The sequence below is a fragment of the Anser anser genome, assembly GCF_964211835.1.
Source record: "Anser anser genome assembly, chromosome: 12".
Lineage (NCBI taxonomy): Eukaryota > Metazoa > Chordata > Aves > Anseriformes > Anatidae > Anser > Anser anser.
Genome location: NC_139733.1, coordinates 1,701,358 through 1,715,111, shown reverse-complemented (window position 1 = coordinate 1,715,111; position 13,754 = coordinate 1,701,358). Strand labels below are relative to the sequence as shown.

At 36.6% G+C, this 13,754-nt stretch overlaps 1 protein-coding gene across 5 annotated transcripts in view; it reads right to left on the bottom strand.

Moving 5' to 3' along the window:
• The window catches only part of TASOR (transcription activation suppressor), a 30,688-nt gene that overhangs the window by 892 nt on the left and 16,042 nt on the right, over positions 1 to 13,754 (bottom strand). For 3 of the 5 annotated variants that reach the window (XM_083795666.1, XM_083795667.1, XM_083795669.1), the window contains exons 14-22: positions 12,240 to 12,956; positions 10,599 to 11,041; positions 8,917 to 9,061; positions 3,537 to 4,480; positions 2,640 to 2,762; positions 1,918 to 2,077; positions 1,123 to 1,231; positions 785 to 963; positions 540 to 698 (exon numbers count right to left, since the gene is read on the bottom strand). In XM_083795666.1, coding sequence (XP_083651792.1) covers positions 540 to 698; positions 785 to 963; positions 1,123 to 1,231; positions 1,918 to 2,077; positions 2,640 to 2,762; positions 3,537 to 4,480; positions 8,917 to 9,061; positions 10,599 to 11,041; positions 12,240 to 12,956 — 2,979 coding nt within the window. Of the gene's footprint in view, positions 1 to 17; positions 156 to 539; positions 699 to 784; positions 964 to 1,122; positions 1,232 to 1,917; positions 2,078 to 2,639; positions 2,763 to 3,536; positions 4,481 to 8,916; positions 9,062 to 10,598; positions 11,042 to 12,239; positions 12,957 to 13,754 lie in introns of those variants that run through there. The other 2 variants (XM_083795670.1, XM_083795668.1) reach the window with 2 other exon arrangements.

The following is a 13,754-nucleotide window of genomic DNA, read 5'->3' as shown; positions in this document are numbered from 1 at the left end:
TCTGCCACTCTTGTTCACTTACTCAACATACACACTTAACCCTCTGTGTGAATGTCCAGTTACTCCGATGCTAAAAGCTTCTGCGCATTGTGTTCATGTCTAGTGTTGGGAAATCCCAACTCCCAGCTCCAAAGGGGTTAATGTCAAAACAGCATCTAAAGTTATACAGTAGGTCAGTATTTAATCAGACAATTAAAGGAGTACAATTACTGACATCTTAATCCTTTGTTTACAATTTCTAAAAGCTATTGTTACGTTTATACTTTTCCTGGAAACAGACGGTTATACCTTTTTAGCATACATCTGCTTTCTTGGATACCATGTCAGCCTATAATTCTGTATTTAACATCTTCTTGGTGCTCCATCCCAGCTGCTTTTTCCCCATCACTTAAAATAAAGTAGCTTGAGAGTTGGGTTTTCCTTGCCATCTGTAGCATTCACTTACATGAAGAGTAAAGACACACTATTTCAAGAACCTCCACCCCACACGTCTAATTAGCTGGAAAAAAAAAAAACTATAAATATGTGTAATATATTACCTGATTGTCTTTTCTGAGCATCAGAGGAAGGCAGGCTGTTTTCTTCAGTAACAGAGTTGTGATACCCAACAAGACTTTTAAAATTTTGCATAAAGTCATCAACAGTAGCAACCACTATTCCATTTTCAGCATAATTTGAAAGCATTTTGAGATTCTTTTCTAAATACATAAAAGGAGATTTTGTATTAAGATACAGCACCTGTTATCAAAAGAGGAAGAGAGGTAATCTTATATTTTGGTTTTACCTGTTAAGAAGACAACATGCCTCTGTTGTATGTTTTGAGCCTGAAGCCTGATAAGACAGTCTAATTCTGGTGCATTTCGAGTTTGAGAATCACAATGGTGGTAGGACAGAATTTCAACCAAGTGCTTCTTCTGGTAGGTATTCAGCAGGGTCAGCAGACTCAAGGCATTAGTATTCAGCCTGTGATGGGAAAAAAAAACACTATTAGACATTTAAGGTCAGTCTAAATATTAAGTCAAAAAATGAACATAACACTAAGTTGTACTTAATTGGGTTTTTGAGAACATAATTTAAAGCTGAATCATGTTAACAACTGGTATATAAATGATGACTGCTTACCTCCCCAGCTCTTTAAGTTTTTTTTGTATTTTGCAGTGGACTTTCCACTGCCATTTCCCATCTGGTGTATTGAGATCCTCCAAAAATTTTAAGAATTGTTTTAATTTATCTGTTTTGGAGATATTGAACAGAAGTTAAATTTTATGGTATGCAAACTATAAACACTGCTTCAATATATACATAGAAGTGTTTTTTTTTTTTTTTTTCCCAATCTTCAAAGTACTTAAGCAACTTTACCCTAGCTAGTACTTTAGGTTTAGTTCCTAACAGATTAACCAACAATGATACTCCAAAACTGAGGGGGTTTTGTGTTGTTTTGTTTTTTAAAGTAAAGGTAAACAATGGAATAGATAAAACAAACAGATACCTAACAGTGGTATTCAGTCAGCATGATCTGCCTTGCTAAAATATCTCTGAGAACTGGTAACTTAGATAACTATTCAATTTCAAATAGAGCAAAATTGAAAGAACGTATTTTTTCAAGTATTTTTTACTACATTTTTTGTGGATTGAGAAGTAAGGAATAAAAGTTTCTGTACACATAACTACACAATGTAAGACAAATTTAAAGACAAGATATCCATGTTCACGTTCTCCAGACAGGCCAGTGATGTGAGAGACTGAATTAGCTGAAGTTCTCCAAAAAACAAACAAACAAAAAAAACCCCTCACAATATCATCTCTGTAAATTAGGAGACTTGATTGGTCACTGCTCTTGAATATGGCACTTATCTTTTACCCTAAAACATTAGGCTTTTTTGACTGTTTTAAAGCTTCAGAAAGCATCACACTTACCTATTGTGATGCCCTCTGGATTAAGGACAGATTCATCTGACACAACAAAACCACCAGACACAAAGAGTTCATTGTAAGTGTGATTTTTCACATCATCCAAACTATCGACACCCGCAAAGCTGACACAAGAAAGCCTCTTCAAAGTTACTAAGCCAGGTATCTGTTTAAAAATCAGAGATGTATATGAGGGAAAATAAAACTTAAAAGATCACAGTTAAAAAAGGAGCTAAAGAACTTCTCTCACCTACCTATTAATACCGAAAATCAAACTTGAAAACACAATGTAAAACAACTACTTTTTTCCTCTTGCTTTGGGAGGTGCTTTATAGGAGTGAGACAGTGGAAGCTGAGTACTTAGAATGATTTTATTTTCTGTCCACTACAGGCTCATAAGCCATAGCTGTCAGGAACACCTAAGGCAATCTGACAGCTGCCTTTGCTTGCTGTTAGAGCATCACAGAACTAAAAGCAGAACTTACTCAGGCCTCAGCAGAGCTTTACAACTACTAAGTATACATTAGCAAGTACGTGCAGGTAGAAGTTATTAGAGGTGTATGATGCAAGAACCCTAGGTATTACCACAGCCATTCTTATTTCTTCAGAAGGCACCTAAACCCAGGTCGTCATTTAAATGTTATGAGAGTAGCCTTAATTGAAATGAGCTCTTCTCACTATGCTTTAACAGTACATTTCTGTAGTATGCATTTACTTATGTGAAGTACCTTATGGATGAGGTTGGCGATGTCTTCATTTTGAATAATTATCAACAGTTTATCTAAATCAGCTCTTCTTTTAAGGAACTGTTCTGGATGGCACTCTGTATTACCTAACTTTGTAAGATATTCCTAACACCACAGAAAGAAAAGATGGTAAAGAAAAAGCAAAAAGGTAGTTAGGCCAAAACAATCCCCAGAACATGACCACATTTAAGTAAGTTTTCCATTCAAATGAATCTCAGAGGGTGGAACTGCCTTTTTTTTTTTTTTTTTTAATCTTTCCAATACATTAACCAGAAGGATGTAGCAACACAGAAATAGGTTATTTTAGCAACTCAGTCATTCTTACAGAATAGCACATAAATGGACAAGTGGCAGTCTATTAACTGCACAACTTCTCAAGAAAACAGAAGCTTTATTATTTCACTTTCAAATTTCATCTTACACATGTAAATACAGAAGGACAGCAGTCTCTAAACTTACCTGTACTATTAAACAGAGGGAAAAAAAAATAGGACAACCTCAAACAAAAAAGAACACACCACCACACAAACTTTTCATGTGTACTTGCTAAAATGCCATCACACGTTTGCCCTTGTTATCTTTTTCCCAGAAAACCTTCCATAAGCCTAACCCCTCTGGCAGTACCTTCAGAAGGACCCAAACTACAGCCAGTTTTGCTTTCCAACTAAGAGACTTCTGTAAAAGCTAAATGTAAGACAACCTCAAACAAGAAATGTGGCAGGACAGCCTGTTTTCACCATTCACTGTCCCAATTCAAACTTTTTTGAAGGAAGTTTTAGCCTCCCTTATGTTTGCAAGTCCTGTTTGTATACATTCTGGTTTGAAAGGCACAACAATCTATTTTACCATGAAAGAGAGGTTGAAATGAAACATATTTACCTTGATTTCTTTGCAGAGAATGCTTTCTTCCTCTTCATGAATATAAAATTTCACCGTGTTTTTCTGTACATCTTTAATAATTTTGACCAAACTGTTAAATACTTCAGGTTTTAATTGGCTTATAAAATCAGAAAGAGCTGGTTGGCTTGAAATATTTAAGCTCTCTGGGGATTTCTGTGTCTTTTCTGGCTGCCCCATCAGATCACCACTGGAAGATGTCTGATCAGATGTCAGTATATCTTCTGTTTTAGCATTCACATGATCTATTTCCTCCTTCACTAAGGGCAAGCTTGCTGAATGCTTCTCCTTAGATTCAACATCTTCCATTACATTATTACACAATGGCTCTGATAGCAATGCTGGCTTAGAGTCCCTGCAAGCAGGTAACACCTCGGGTGAAGGATTCAGTGCAGCGTTACGAACTATTTCTGCTGATTCAGGACTACAATAAATTGGTGGAGTATGCCTAGTGTTTGAAGAGGACAAAATAACACTATGCAGTTTTTCACTCAGTGTCTCTATATATTCTTGCACAGAAATCTCTGATGCCTGTAAACAAATGTATTCAGAAAGTCTCATTATCCTCTCTCGGGCTGAGAAGACTGGTGTGGACATACCACTAACATAAGTGATATTCTTTTGCTGCAAAATTTCCTGAATCTTTTTTGCAAAAAGATTATATTCTTCTACTAGTGTAGTCTCTATTATTGCACTTATGGAATGCTTAGTTGTAAAAGGTTGATCTGCTAGCCCACACTGATCTTCAAGTTTCTCCACTTGTCTTGTATAAAGTCCATCTTCTGCTGTCCCCTTTTGTGTGTCTGAAAATGGAGAGTATGGAAACTGATAATCAGAACTTCTCTGCCTATTTATTACCCGGGGGTCATTAGGGAAGGCATCCTTTGGTGGTAAAAACACCAGTGGTTCTTCTGGTGATTTCAGACCTATATAGGAAGAGTTAATCATCATCATCTTATGTTTTAAAGTGATACAGAACTGATATAGTAAAACCTTCAAAATGCAGTTTCAAGAAAGTATTACTGTTGTGCCGCCCCCCAATCACCTTAAATCCAGAATGTAGCGTGACTCTGATGTGCAGAAGCACAGAAAATGTAATTGCTCCTAAGACTGTACAACATCAAAGTTCGCTTGGAAAGCCAGAACCCAAATAATTTTCCCAGAGATAACATCTAATTAAACACAACAGTAGCTGCCTTAATTACAAAACACACACAAATTAGAAAATTGAGCAGGGTGACAAATTATTCAGACGTTTTATTTCACTACTGGGTTATAATCTCCAGACTTTCAAAATGCGTATTTTAGCCACATACTACCTTGTGGAGTTAAACTGCAAATTGCAAGCTGTAAATCTGATCTCCCAATTGATTTTTTTTATTTATTTTTGCTTAAAAGGGTAGAACATAAGTTTTATTATAATTATTGATCCACAGAATCAGTTATGCTGTAAGGAGTGCTGAAAGCCTCCCAAACCCAAACCTCAGAGATCATTTCTGCAACGGTCACTTTATTCACCATCCACATTCAAAACTGGTTTTGTTAGCTTTAAACCAAAATTTAACACAGATATTTCAGATATCTAAATACATACAAGTGTTTCAGTATGTATCCGTTCCATAAGCATTTCAACACTTCAAAGAAGGTGCTTTTTTTTTTTTAAAAAAAAATGTGTTATTGTTACAGCTAATAGACTTGTAAGCAGAAAACCAGAAGATCTCTGCAACAGAAGCAGTAACCAAAATAGCACAGACTAATTTTAAACAACTGTGTTCTTTTGAAATGCAGTTGTTTTTGTGATCGGTTTAAGTCATGTGCCATCACTTATTTGATAACATCCATTTCTAAAAGGACTAAAAGGAAAAAATCTGCCACTAAAAGGATCCCTTTTTCATTTTGTAATCACCTCGTAGGTACTTTACACCACTTAGACTGGTTCAGAGAAACCATTAAAGTGGTTCCATTTTATTTGCTTAATAAAACTAGATGTTTGTTCTTCATCCTTCAAAGCACATCCATCTAGTCAAACCAAATTTCTTGCTTTCTTTAAAAGCACTACAAGCAGATATAAATCAGGTGATTCTGATTTGTTCAATTTTATTTGAACCTGTTTTTCTGTTACCCTGTGCCTTCAGCATTGATCTATGCCTTTTGCATACTTAAGCACATTATTTTTGTTTTAGAAGACCTGGAAGAACTCAATACCAAATCATGATGTTAACAGAATAAATTCATTTCAAGCCTGAGATGTGAGGTACTTGAGGCTATATATCTCATTTTTCTTGAGCTGCCTAACACTTATAAGCTACATTACTGTAATCAAGAAATATTGTACTACAAGAAACTCTTAGCAGGAAATGTAAAAATACACTGTAGCTTGAAATTTAGGGCTATTTTTAGATAACTTCTTACATTTTAATACAGCCTGTTACATAACAATTTTAGCAATGAAAGAAGCAATAGCCAATCCATTCATGCTGATTTAAGAGAAAGTTTCTGTAACAATTACATTACGAAAAAGACTTCATAATACATAATACATATACTAGACTGATTAGGTTATTCTTCAAAGGTTATTATTTAAAGTTTTCCAGAAAGAAACAAACAGTGCTTTAAAAAAGAAGTGTGGAGGGGAAAGAGAGGACAAGCAATTAAGGCCTGTAGTAAAGAAGTATAAAGAAATTTAAACAGAAATATATATTGCTGAATACAGATACCAATCCAAAATGTTTTCTAGCATGTAAAAAAAAGTTTTAAAAAAATTTAAACTAGGGTTCCCCCTACTGAAATAGAACTCCCTGAAGGTGGCGTCCTTCATAGATCTACACCTTTGGGTCACAAGTCTTTGCAAAAAAATTAAAAAAAAAAAAAAAAAGGATCAGCAAGTAGTAAACCATGAATACAGAATTCAACAGCTATTCAAGAATGATTTGTGATTTCAAACATATTCTTCCTTAGTAATACCTCGTAACTGCTTAGGTCAAAGAAACTTTAAAAAAAAAAACCACAATGACTGCCAGAAAACAATCTTAGAAAGAAGAGCTGTTTAAGATCTGCCTGAATTGTTATTATTGCAGATTAAGAATAGAATTCTTCACTACTTAAGAGAGGTCTTTCTACAGTGACTCCAGCAAAAGGGTTTAGTTTTGAAATCATAAATTCAAACACCACCACCAAAGAAAGCATAGAACATTCTGCTTCTTTGTATTTAAGATGAACGTCGTCAAAAGCCATCACTTTTAAGAACGTTTATTGATGCATTATTCTCCTCTTACAAGAGAAGGAACAAGCAAGAACAAATACCATTTTTAGCTGAACGTCTAAAGCCAAAGAACAGTCCCAAATTCAAATCAAAATCAAGTTAGGATGGATTTTGCAAGTTTGCTTACAATTATCAGGAGTTTAGATTATGTAATCATGAAGAAATAACAATAACATGATACAGAAGTAGTCCAGTGAGTTGGGAACCTATGAAAACTCTCCTCTTGACACTGATATTGGTCAGGGCAGATGCAAGACAAACCCCCCACTCCTCACAAGCTCCATAGTCACAAACTATGAAGAGCTCTTGAAATATGTACAGCTGAACAATGACCTCTGTTATCAGGAATAAGACATTTCTGTTTGAGGAGAAAACCAAGAGATCACTAATTTGCCTTTCTGCAATTGTGCAAAGAAGAAAAAGAAAGATTGATGTTCTTGGAATTCCTTTCTACAGCTACGTTGCTACAAAAACAACCAAACAAAAAAAGAGATGTGGGCAAGACACTGAATTTAGAAAGCCATCAGTTTCAAGAAGGCTCAAAGCTTCCTTTAAGTTATGCTACTGAATTGATCTTAATTCCCTAGAATAAAAATTCAAAACCCTCCAGAAGATGCTAAATAGAAAGATATGTCCAATGAGGAGTGCCTGTAACCCAAAACATTTGAGGCTCTTTTGACTCTCCTACAGCCTTCCTGATGTACTTCAATAAAATGAGTCCACTTGTTGAACAACGTATTATTGTTCTTGTTTTCTGATGAAAACTCAATACCAGGTAAGAATAAAAGGTGCTCAGGCCATAATGACACATGGAACCCTTCCAACACACATTCTTTCCAAATGATCCTCTTGAACACTTCCCGTCCCTCCTGAAGGAGGGCAGTGGTTAGAATTTATAGGGTTTTCTTTCTACATATATTGCACCTTTTACAAGCTCACATTACAGAGCTAGTGAACACTTATTGCAGCAAGAGCTAATTTGAAGAAACTCAAGAAATCCAGTGATGCTCAAGACAACCTCTTTCATCTCTGGAGAACAGCACTTTTCCCTCTCAAAGAAAATTTCTTCTAGCAAAATTTGTAGTCTCACAGGTGACTGCACAACAGGTCAGCTGAAAAACCTTCGTATGAACTCCCTTACCCTGCATCCACTTGCTAGTTATTTCAGCAACTATAACCACATCTGCCTATACACACAGTGAGAGATGTTACTTGGCAAAATACCAGAATAGATTTTTGATGTTTGGCTCTTAAAGAAAGCATAGAAAACATAATTTAAGATCACCCTATCAATTCTTTGAAAGGCTTATCAATAATGCAGAAGGAAACCCCTTTTCCCTGCCTTCCTCCCTTGGCCAAGCAAACAGAAGAGCTGCAGTACTACACAACTGGATGAATATTAGAAGTGTCAAGGAGAGAGATTCCCACATTGTTAGAACACAATCAGAAATCGGTATGTATTTACTCAGAGAATGCAGTTAACACAGTCCACATGGGTTTACTCATAAGATGCCTCAATTCCTAGCCTTGAATTTAAACCTCCTCATGACTACTCCACAGTTCACTTCCACATCCTTCAAATCCATGCTTTTAAGTGCTCCCAAGACTTGACACTTTTGACTTATCAAGAAGTAGAACAAAATAAGCTTACAGAAGAAGCTTCTAAGTTTTAAATGTTTAGATATCAAGACTTTGAAGCACTATTAGTAGAAGAGCTTGATGCAATAAAAAGTAGACAGCTTTCTATGAGGTTAACACATTTATCATGACTTTTCTAAATTAGAAGCTGCAATTATCCACCGAACCAGCAGAGCCTAGTGAATTTAAATGCTGAATTCATAGCAGTTATGTACTTCACCAAATAAATACTCAAGCACTTGCATTTCTAACCTATATCACTCTGTACCCGAAGCAGTACTTCTCCGCCCATGTTTTCATCCAATAGATGTGTGTATTGTTCAAAAATGAGAAATAATTGCATGGATATACACATGCTTGTGTACCAACATGTGACCCAAGAATGGAATCTATGAAAGATACAAACCTTTGGAATATGCTTTCATTCACTATGTGCTGCAAAATACGTTAAACCCATCTTACCTGTAATTGGAATCAGTCTCCAGTGCATTCCAACTTCTCCTATGTTATTTGAGTTGGAATGTTGCCTGCGATAAACGTGTTCTATAGGTGTACTAGGACAGGGACTGTAGTCTTCAAAGCTACTTACACTTCCAGTGCTTGCTTCCTGAAAAAAATGATAAAAATTCTCAGTTTGGAACTGTTTCATTAAACTACATACTGAACAGCTTACAGTAAGAATGCCCCCAAGTTCACCAAGATGGGAAATTTTCCAATTGGTCAAGTCAAAGTTAAAAAAGTTTACATCATGTACTTCTGCATTTCATTCACCTGATTACTTCTGCGACAAGCATCTTTGCTGATGGTCTGTCACTAAATAAGGCAGTCCTAAGCACATGCCTTAGAGCACAGAAGGTGGGGGGGGCAAGGAGGCTAGGGGAGAGAAGTGGAGGAGAAAGAAAAAAAAGTCTGCTCCTTAGCCATTTTTAGGCTGTAGTCTTGATAGCCAACTAAAGCCATGACATGTTAGCATTGCTGAGGAACCACCTGCAACTAGTATTAAATCCTTGAGGAAACCAAATTCACCTGGCATTCCAAATGGTTAAAAGCAAGAGAGCACAGATAAGAGTTGCTGCAGTTCAACTTAGAGTTTCTTGGCTATGACAAGAAAGCAGTAAGCTGAAAAAAGTCTTGATGCCAATCTATTTATTTTTGGTTTGCTTCTGGGGGGAGAAGGGCAAAAGAAATCAAAGGATAAGCTTTGAAAGAGCTTAGATCTGGGAGGAGCCTGGTCAGAAAAAGCTTCTTTGTGCCTGAGATTGGACTTCATAATCATGACAAGTTGTCATATCCAAACCACCTATCAGGTCTGTAAGGTTAAGGAAAATACAGGAAAATAGTAAAAGCAGAGGATAGCAAAGAAAACTGAACCATCCTGGGGTGCCCCACAACCAGACAGTACACAGTCACTAACAGCCTGCCCTGCTACTATTGCTGCAGGGAGTCCATATGCAACAGCAACTGCTCCTGCATCATTATTTGTCTTCAGGAAGAGTAACAGTTAGGCAGTTAACTGTGAAGAACTCTCAAATGTCTCCGTACTTTGTTACAGTTTCAGAAAATATCAATACCCCAGCCAGATCAAGACTCACCCCTCAGAGGAGGAGGAAGGTGGAAGGCAGTATGCAAGCTCTGTTACAGTAACACTACATCTGTTCCATGCAACTTCAGCTTGCTAAAAACCACCACCATAATCAAGGTGAGAGACAGAATAGAATAGTCTGTTTTCTACAAGATACAGAAAACAATTGCAAGGCTTCTGTTTCAGAAAACAAGAAAAAACACTTGGGTATACAGCAGTCAGCAAAAGAATGACAGAAGTTTTGCTGCCTATTTGTGGAAAAGCAGCATATTACACTTACTGGAAAGCTAGAGTGAGGAAGACTGACTGCCCATGGTTGCTTTCCATCTTCCAGATATTCTTAATTACAATTTTATTACAGAAAGAATAGACAAAGAATGAGAAACAAACATCTTAAAGTTAGAATCTTCTATATACTCTCCTACAAAACAGAAAGTCTTCTTCAGAGAAAAGTTAGTACTTACCTATTTAAAAATTACAAGGTCTTTTTATTAATTCTCATAATGTTTACAAAAATAGTACTTCTGTTACTAGCATCAGCCTATCAGCCAGTTTCACTTACTTTTAAATGAAGTGTGTGTTCAAGGCCTACTTCATTAGCTGAAAACCGTAGGTCAACATCAATAGGGTAGGGTAAGCAAGCTGCGTCAGTTTCCAGCATCACAGGGCTCTGTGGGTCCTTAAAGTTAACATTTTCAGCCTGAACAGCATTAGGAAGCTCATGATCATCTCTGTCCTGTGCTGGAATGGATTCATATTCATATTTTTGTCTCATATCCTCTTCAATTTCATCAGCGTTTAATCCTAAAGCTTGATTTACAGACCGTGCCAACGACGAATCCACGTGTCCTGAACTAGCTAGTGTTTCTAAAAGCAGTTTAATGAGGCCGTGCGTGTCAGTAACAGCAGGGTCGGAAACATCTTGCTGCCTCAAGTCAGTATCATGTCCACCAAGACCAGTAATAATTGAGAAAACTGAGTGTGGCGAGTCCGAGGTTCTGCCCCCTTCGGGTAGGGGGAGAAGGGGAAAAGTAATCCATTACTAAGTTTTAAAACAAAAGCAAAAACAGACACATACACACACCAAACACCTTCCACATACCCACAGTGTCGCTCTTTAGCATCAATTCATACATTACACATACATTTATTTTCTTAGTAAAAATTTTTAAACAGGAAGATGTTGATTAAAGTTTCTAAAGCTAACAGAACAGTTTCTAAAGCTATATATAAATGTGGAAATTCAAACCCCTGATAGATGTTGCTGTTTGGGAACCCCTGACAGTGTTAAGTCAAAATTTAGTTTCAAACAGATACTGTTTTGATTACAGCCAGGTGGAAATGCAGTCAGATATTTTACATTAATAATCAACGTAAAAAGACTCTCAAGTTCCATAAACTTCCAAGTCAGAATCCCACGATTGATCGTGGAGCCTACCCTCTGTTTCTTCCATCCACGCATGCCAGCTGCATCCCTCCAAAGGGAAACTGGTTTCTAAACTGAGGCTTTTCATCTTCTAAACTGATTTGATGCATTGGAACCACTGAAGCTTGATGTACATCCCCCCCACTCTTCTTTGTGCTACCCTTCTCCCCATTCTCCCCGGTTTTCCCCTTCTGAATGAGACCTATATCATTACCCTGTCAGTGAAACAGAAATCAAAGCGTTTCTTTGGCAGATATTAAGATAAGATCCAAGGTAATTACCTAAGGTTTGGATATAGATAATTTCATGTACAAAATTAATTCAATCTTAAAACTGTAAAGCTGTTTCCTTTGTCACATTACACATATTACTGGCTGCTCTGATTTTACTTTGCTCATACTTAGATGTTTAATTCTCATCTTCGATGTACATTTACTAATTATTAATATAGGGTATTGCAGCCATAAGGAATTAGAGCAAAACCTGAAGTCAAAGACATTACAGTATCACAATCTGCTTAGTACCCTATACTAGAAAGTCTTTGGACAGTTCTACAGCTAAGCAAACTCTCTGGAAGTCAGCCTTCCCTGTTAACTTGTCTTCTAGAAAGAGAAAACCTACATAAACTACATCTCTATTAACAGATCTCAGGCCAATCTTTAAATGAGCCACCAAGCATTAAAATACACAAAAAAAATTCAATCTATTAAGGTTAAAATTAAAGTATGCTGCGAATTACAATACTTAACGAGGAACTCTAAATAAAAAGGTTCTTACCTTCGTACTGACAACTATTCTCTGAGGCTTCACTCATTTTTAAGTGTTTCCGCAGATTTTCAGACTGTTTTTCCAGCTTCCTTTTCAGTCCACTCTTATTTCTAAGGTCTTCGGAATCAGAATCTCCACCTACATTTTTTTTCCTACACTGGATTAAGTTAATAAGTTCTTTCAGTCTATCAGGATCATAATCTCCATGATGAGGGAATTTTCGCTTGGCAGCAGTTGCTTCATATTTTGCACGGATTCTTTTCCCACTTTTTGCATTGGCAAAATCAGAGTCTTCTTCTGTAGCTTCATAATCTGAGATGGGACTGAACTGTTGAAGTTTCCGATTTCCCTCCATCAATTCCTTAGCTCTAGAAACAGGTAGTTGATATGCCTCACAACCAAAAATATAGTTTTGCAAGGAGCTGTCAATATGAGATTTATTTTTTGGAGCAGAATAAAGAAATTTTTTGTCATCCAACCGTGATTCATACCGATATAATACAAATTCTCTATATTTTCCAGAGCCACTATAGCATCTTTTCAAATACTCATTTATATACTTTTCCACAACAGTATTGAAATCTGCAGTAGCGTCTTTACGAGACTGGATTAAAGCAAAATGTAGAGACTGAATAAACTTTGTGAATTCTGGAATGATCTCCTGATTTTCGTGCAACACCATGGTAGTTGAATTTTTCTGTGTTCCAAATGGAACACTTTTTTGTGCTGCCATAGGAGAAAAGGGAATTCACAATTAAAATCAAATCATAAAGCTATAAATAAATGATGACTAGTTAGCAATATTCTGTATTATACATATTTGGTGAAACACAGTTTGGAATGACTGGAGAAATAACCCAAATGCCAGGGTTTTTTTTCTTTGTGTGAGTGTGAAATAACCAGCTTTAAAGCCTACTTAAAAGTCAACCTATTCATAGTCATGATGAACTGTTCGCTTTCATCATTTTGTGGTAACCTATATCCTACGTACACATAATTTCCAATTCAAATCACCTTACTGGCCCTCCTAGAATGTCACTTAAGACTTTAGGTTTACTGAAAAACAGCTCTCTGCAAGAAATGGGGGAAGCATTACTCCTTCCCATGGAATCCTGCCCCATTCGTTGTACTGATTCTAAGCTCACTGGGATCCTTGTGACATAGAACTCTAAAAAGGAGGTTCTTATTGAGTTCTGGGCTTAGTAGCCCAGCAGAAAGCTATACAGCTTTTTTGTTCCTTTGCAAACCAATACAACTCGACAAGATGCAATAGGAACATTTGATAAGAACAGGATTTCCCGGTCTTGGGATGCTATTAGAACCTCTTACTGCATCCTTGAAATAGCAGTTAAAGGAAGATCCAAGTTATCTCCTTTTTATTCAATTATTTCTGTCCCCTGCCTTCCCCCCCAGTCAAACTTTCCTCGATTCAACCCTTTTAAAAAATTCCTGAGGCCTTAAAACAGTGATTAACCTTGTGTTTGACAGAAACTACAGCTCACAAGTCTTTGAAATGTCACGGCA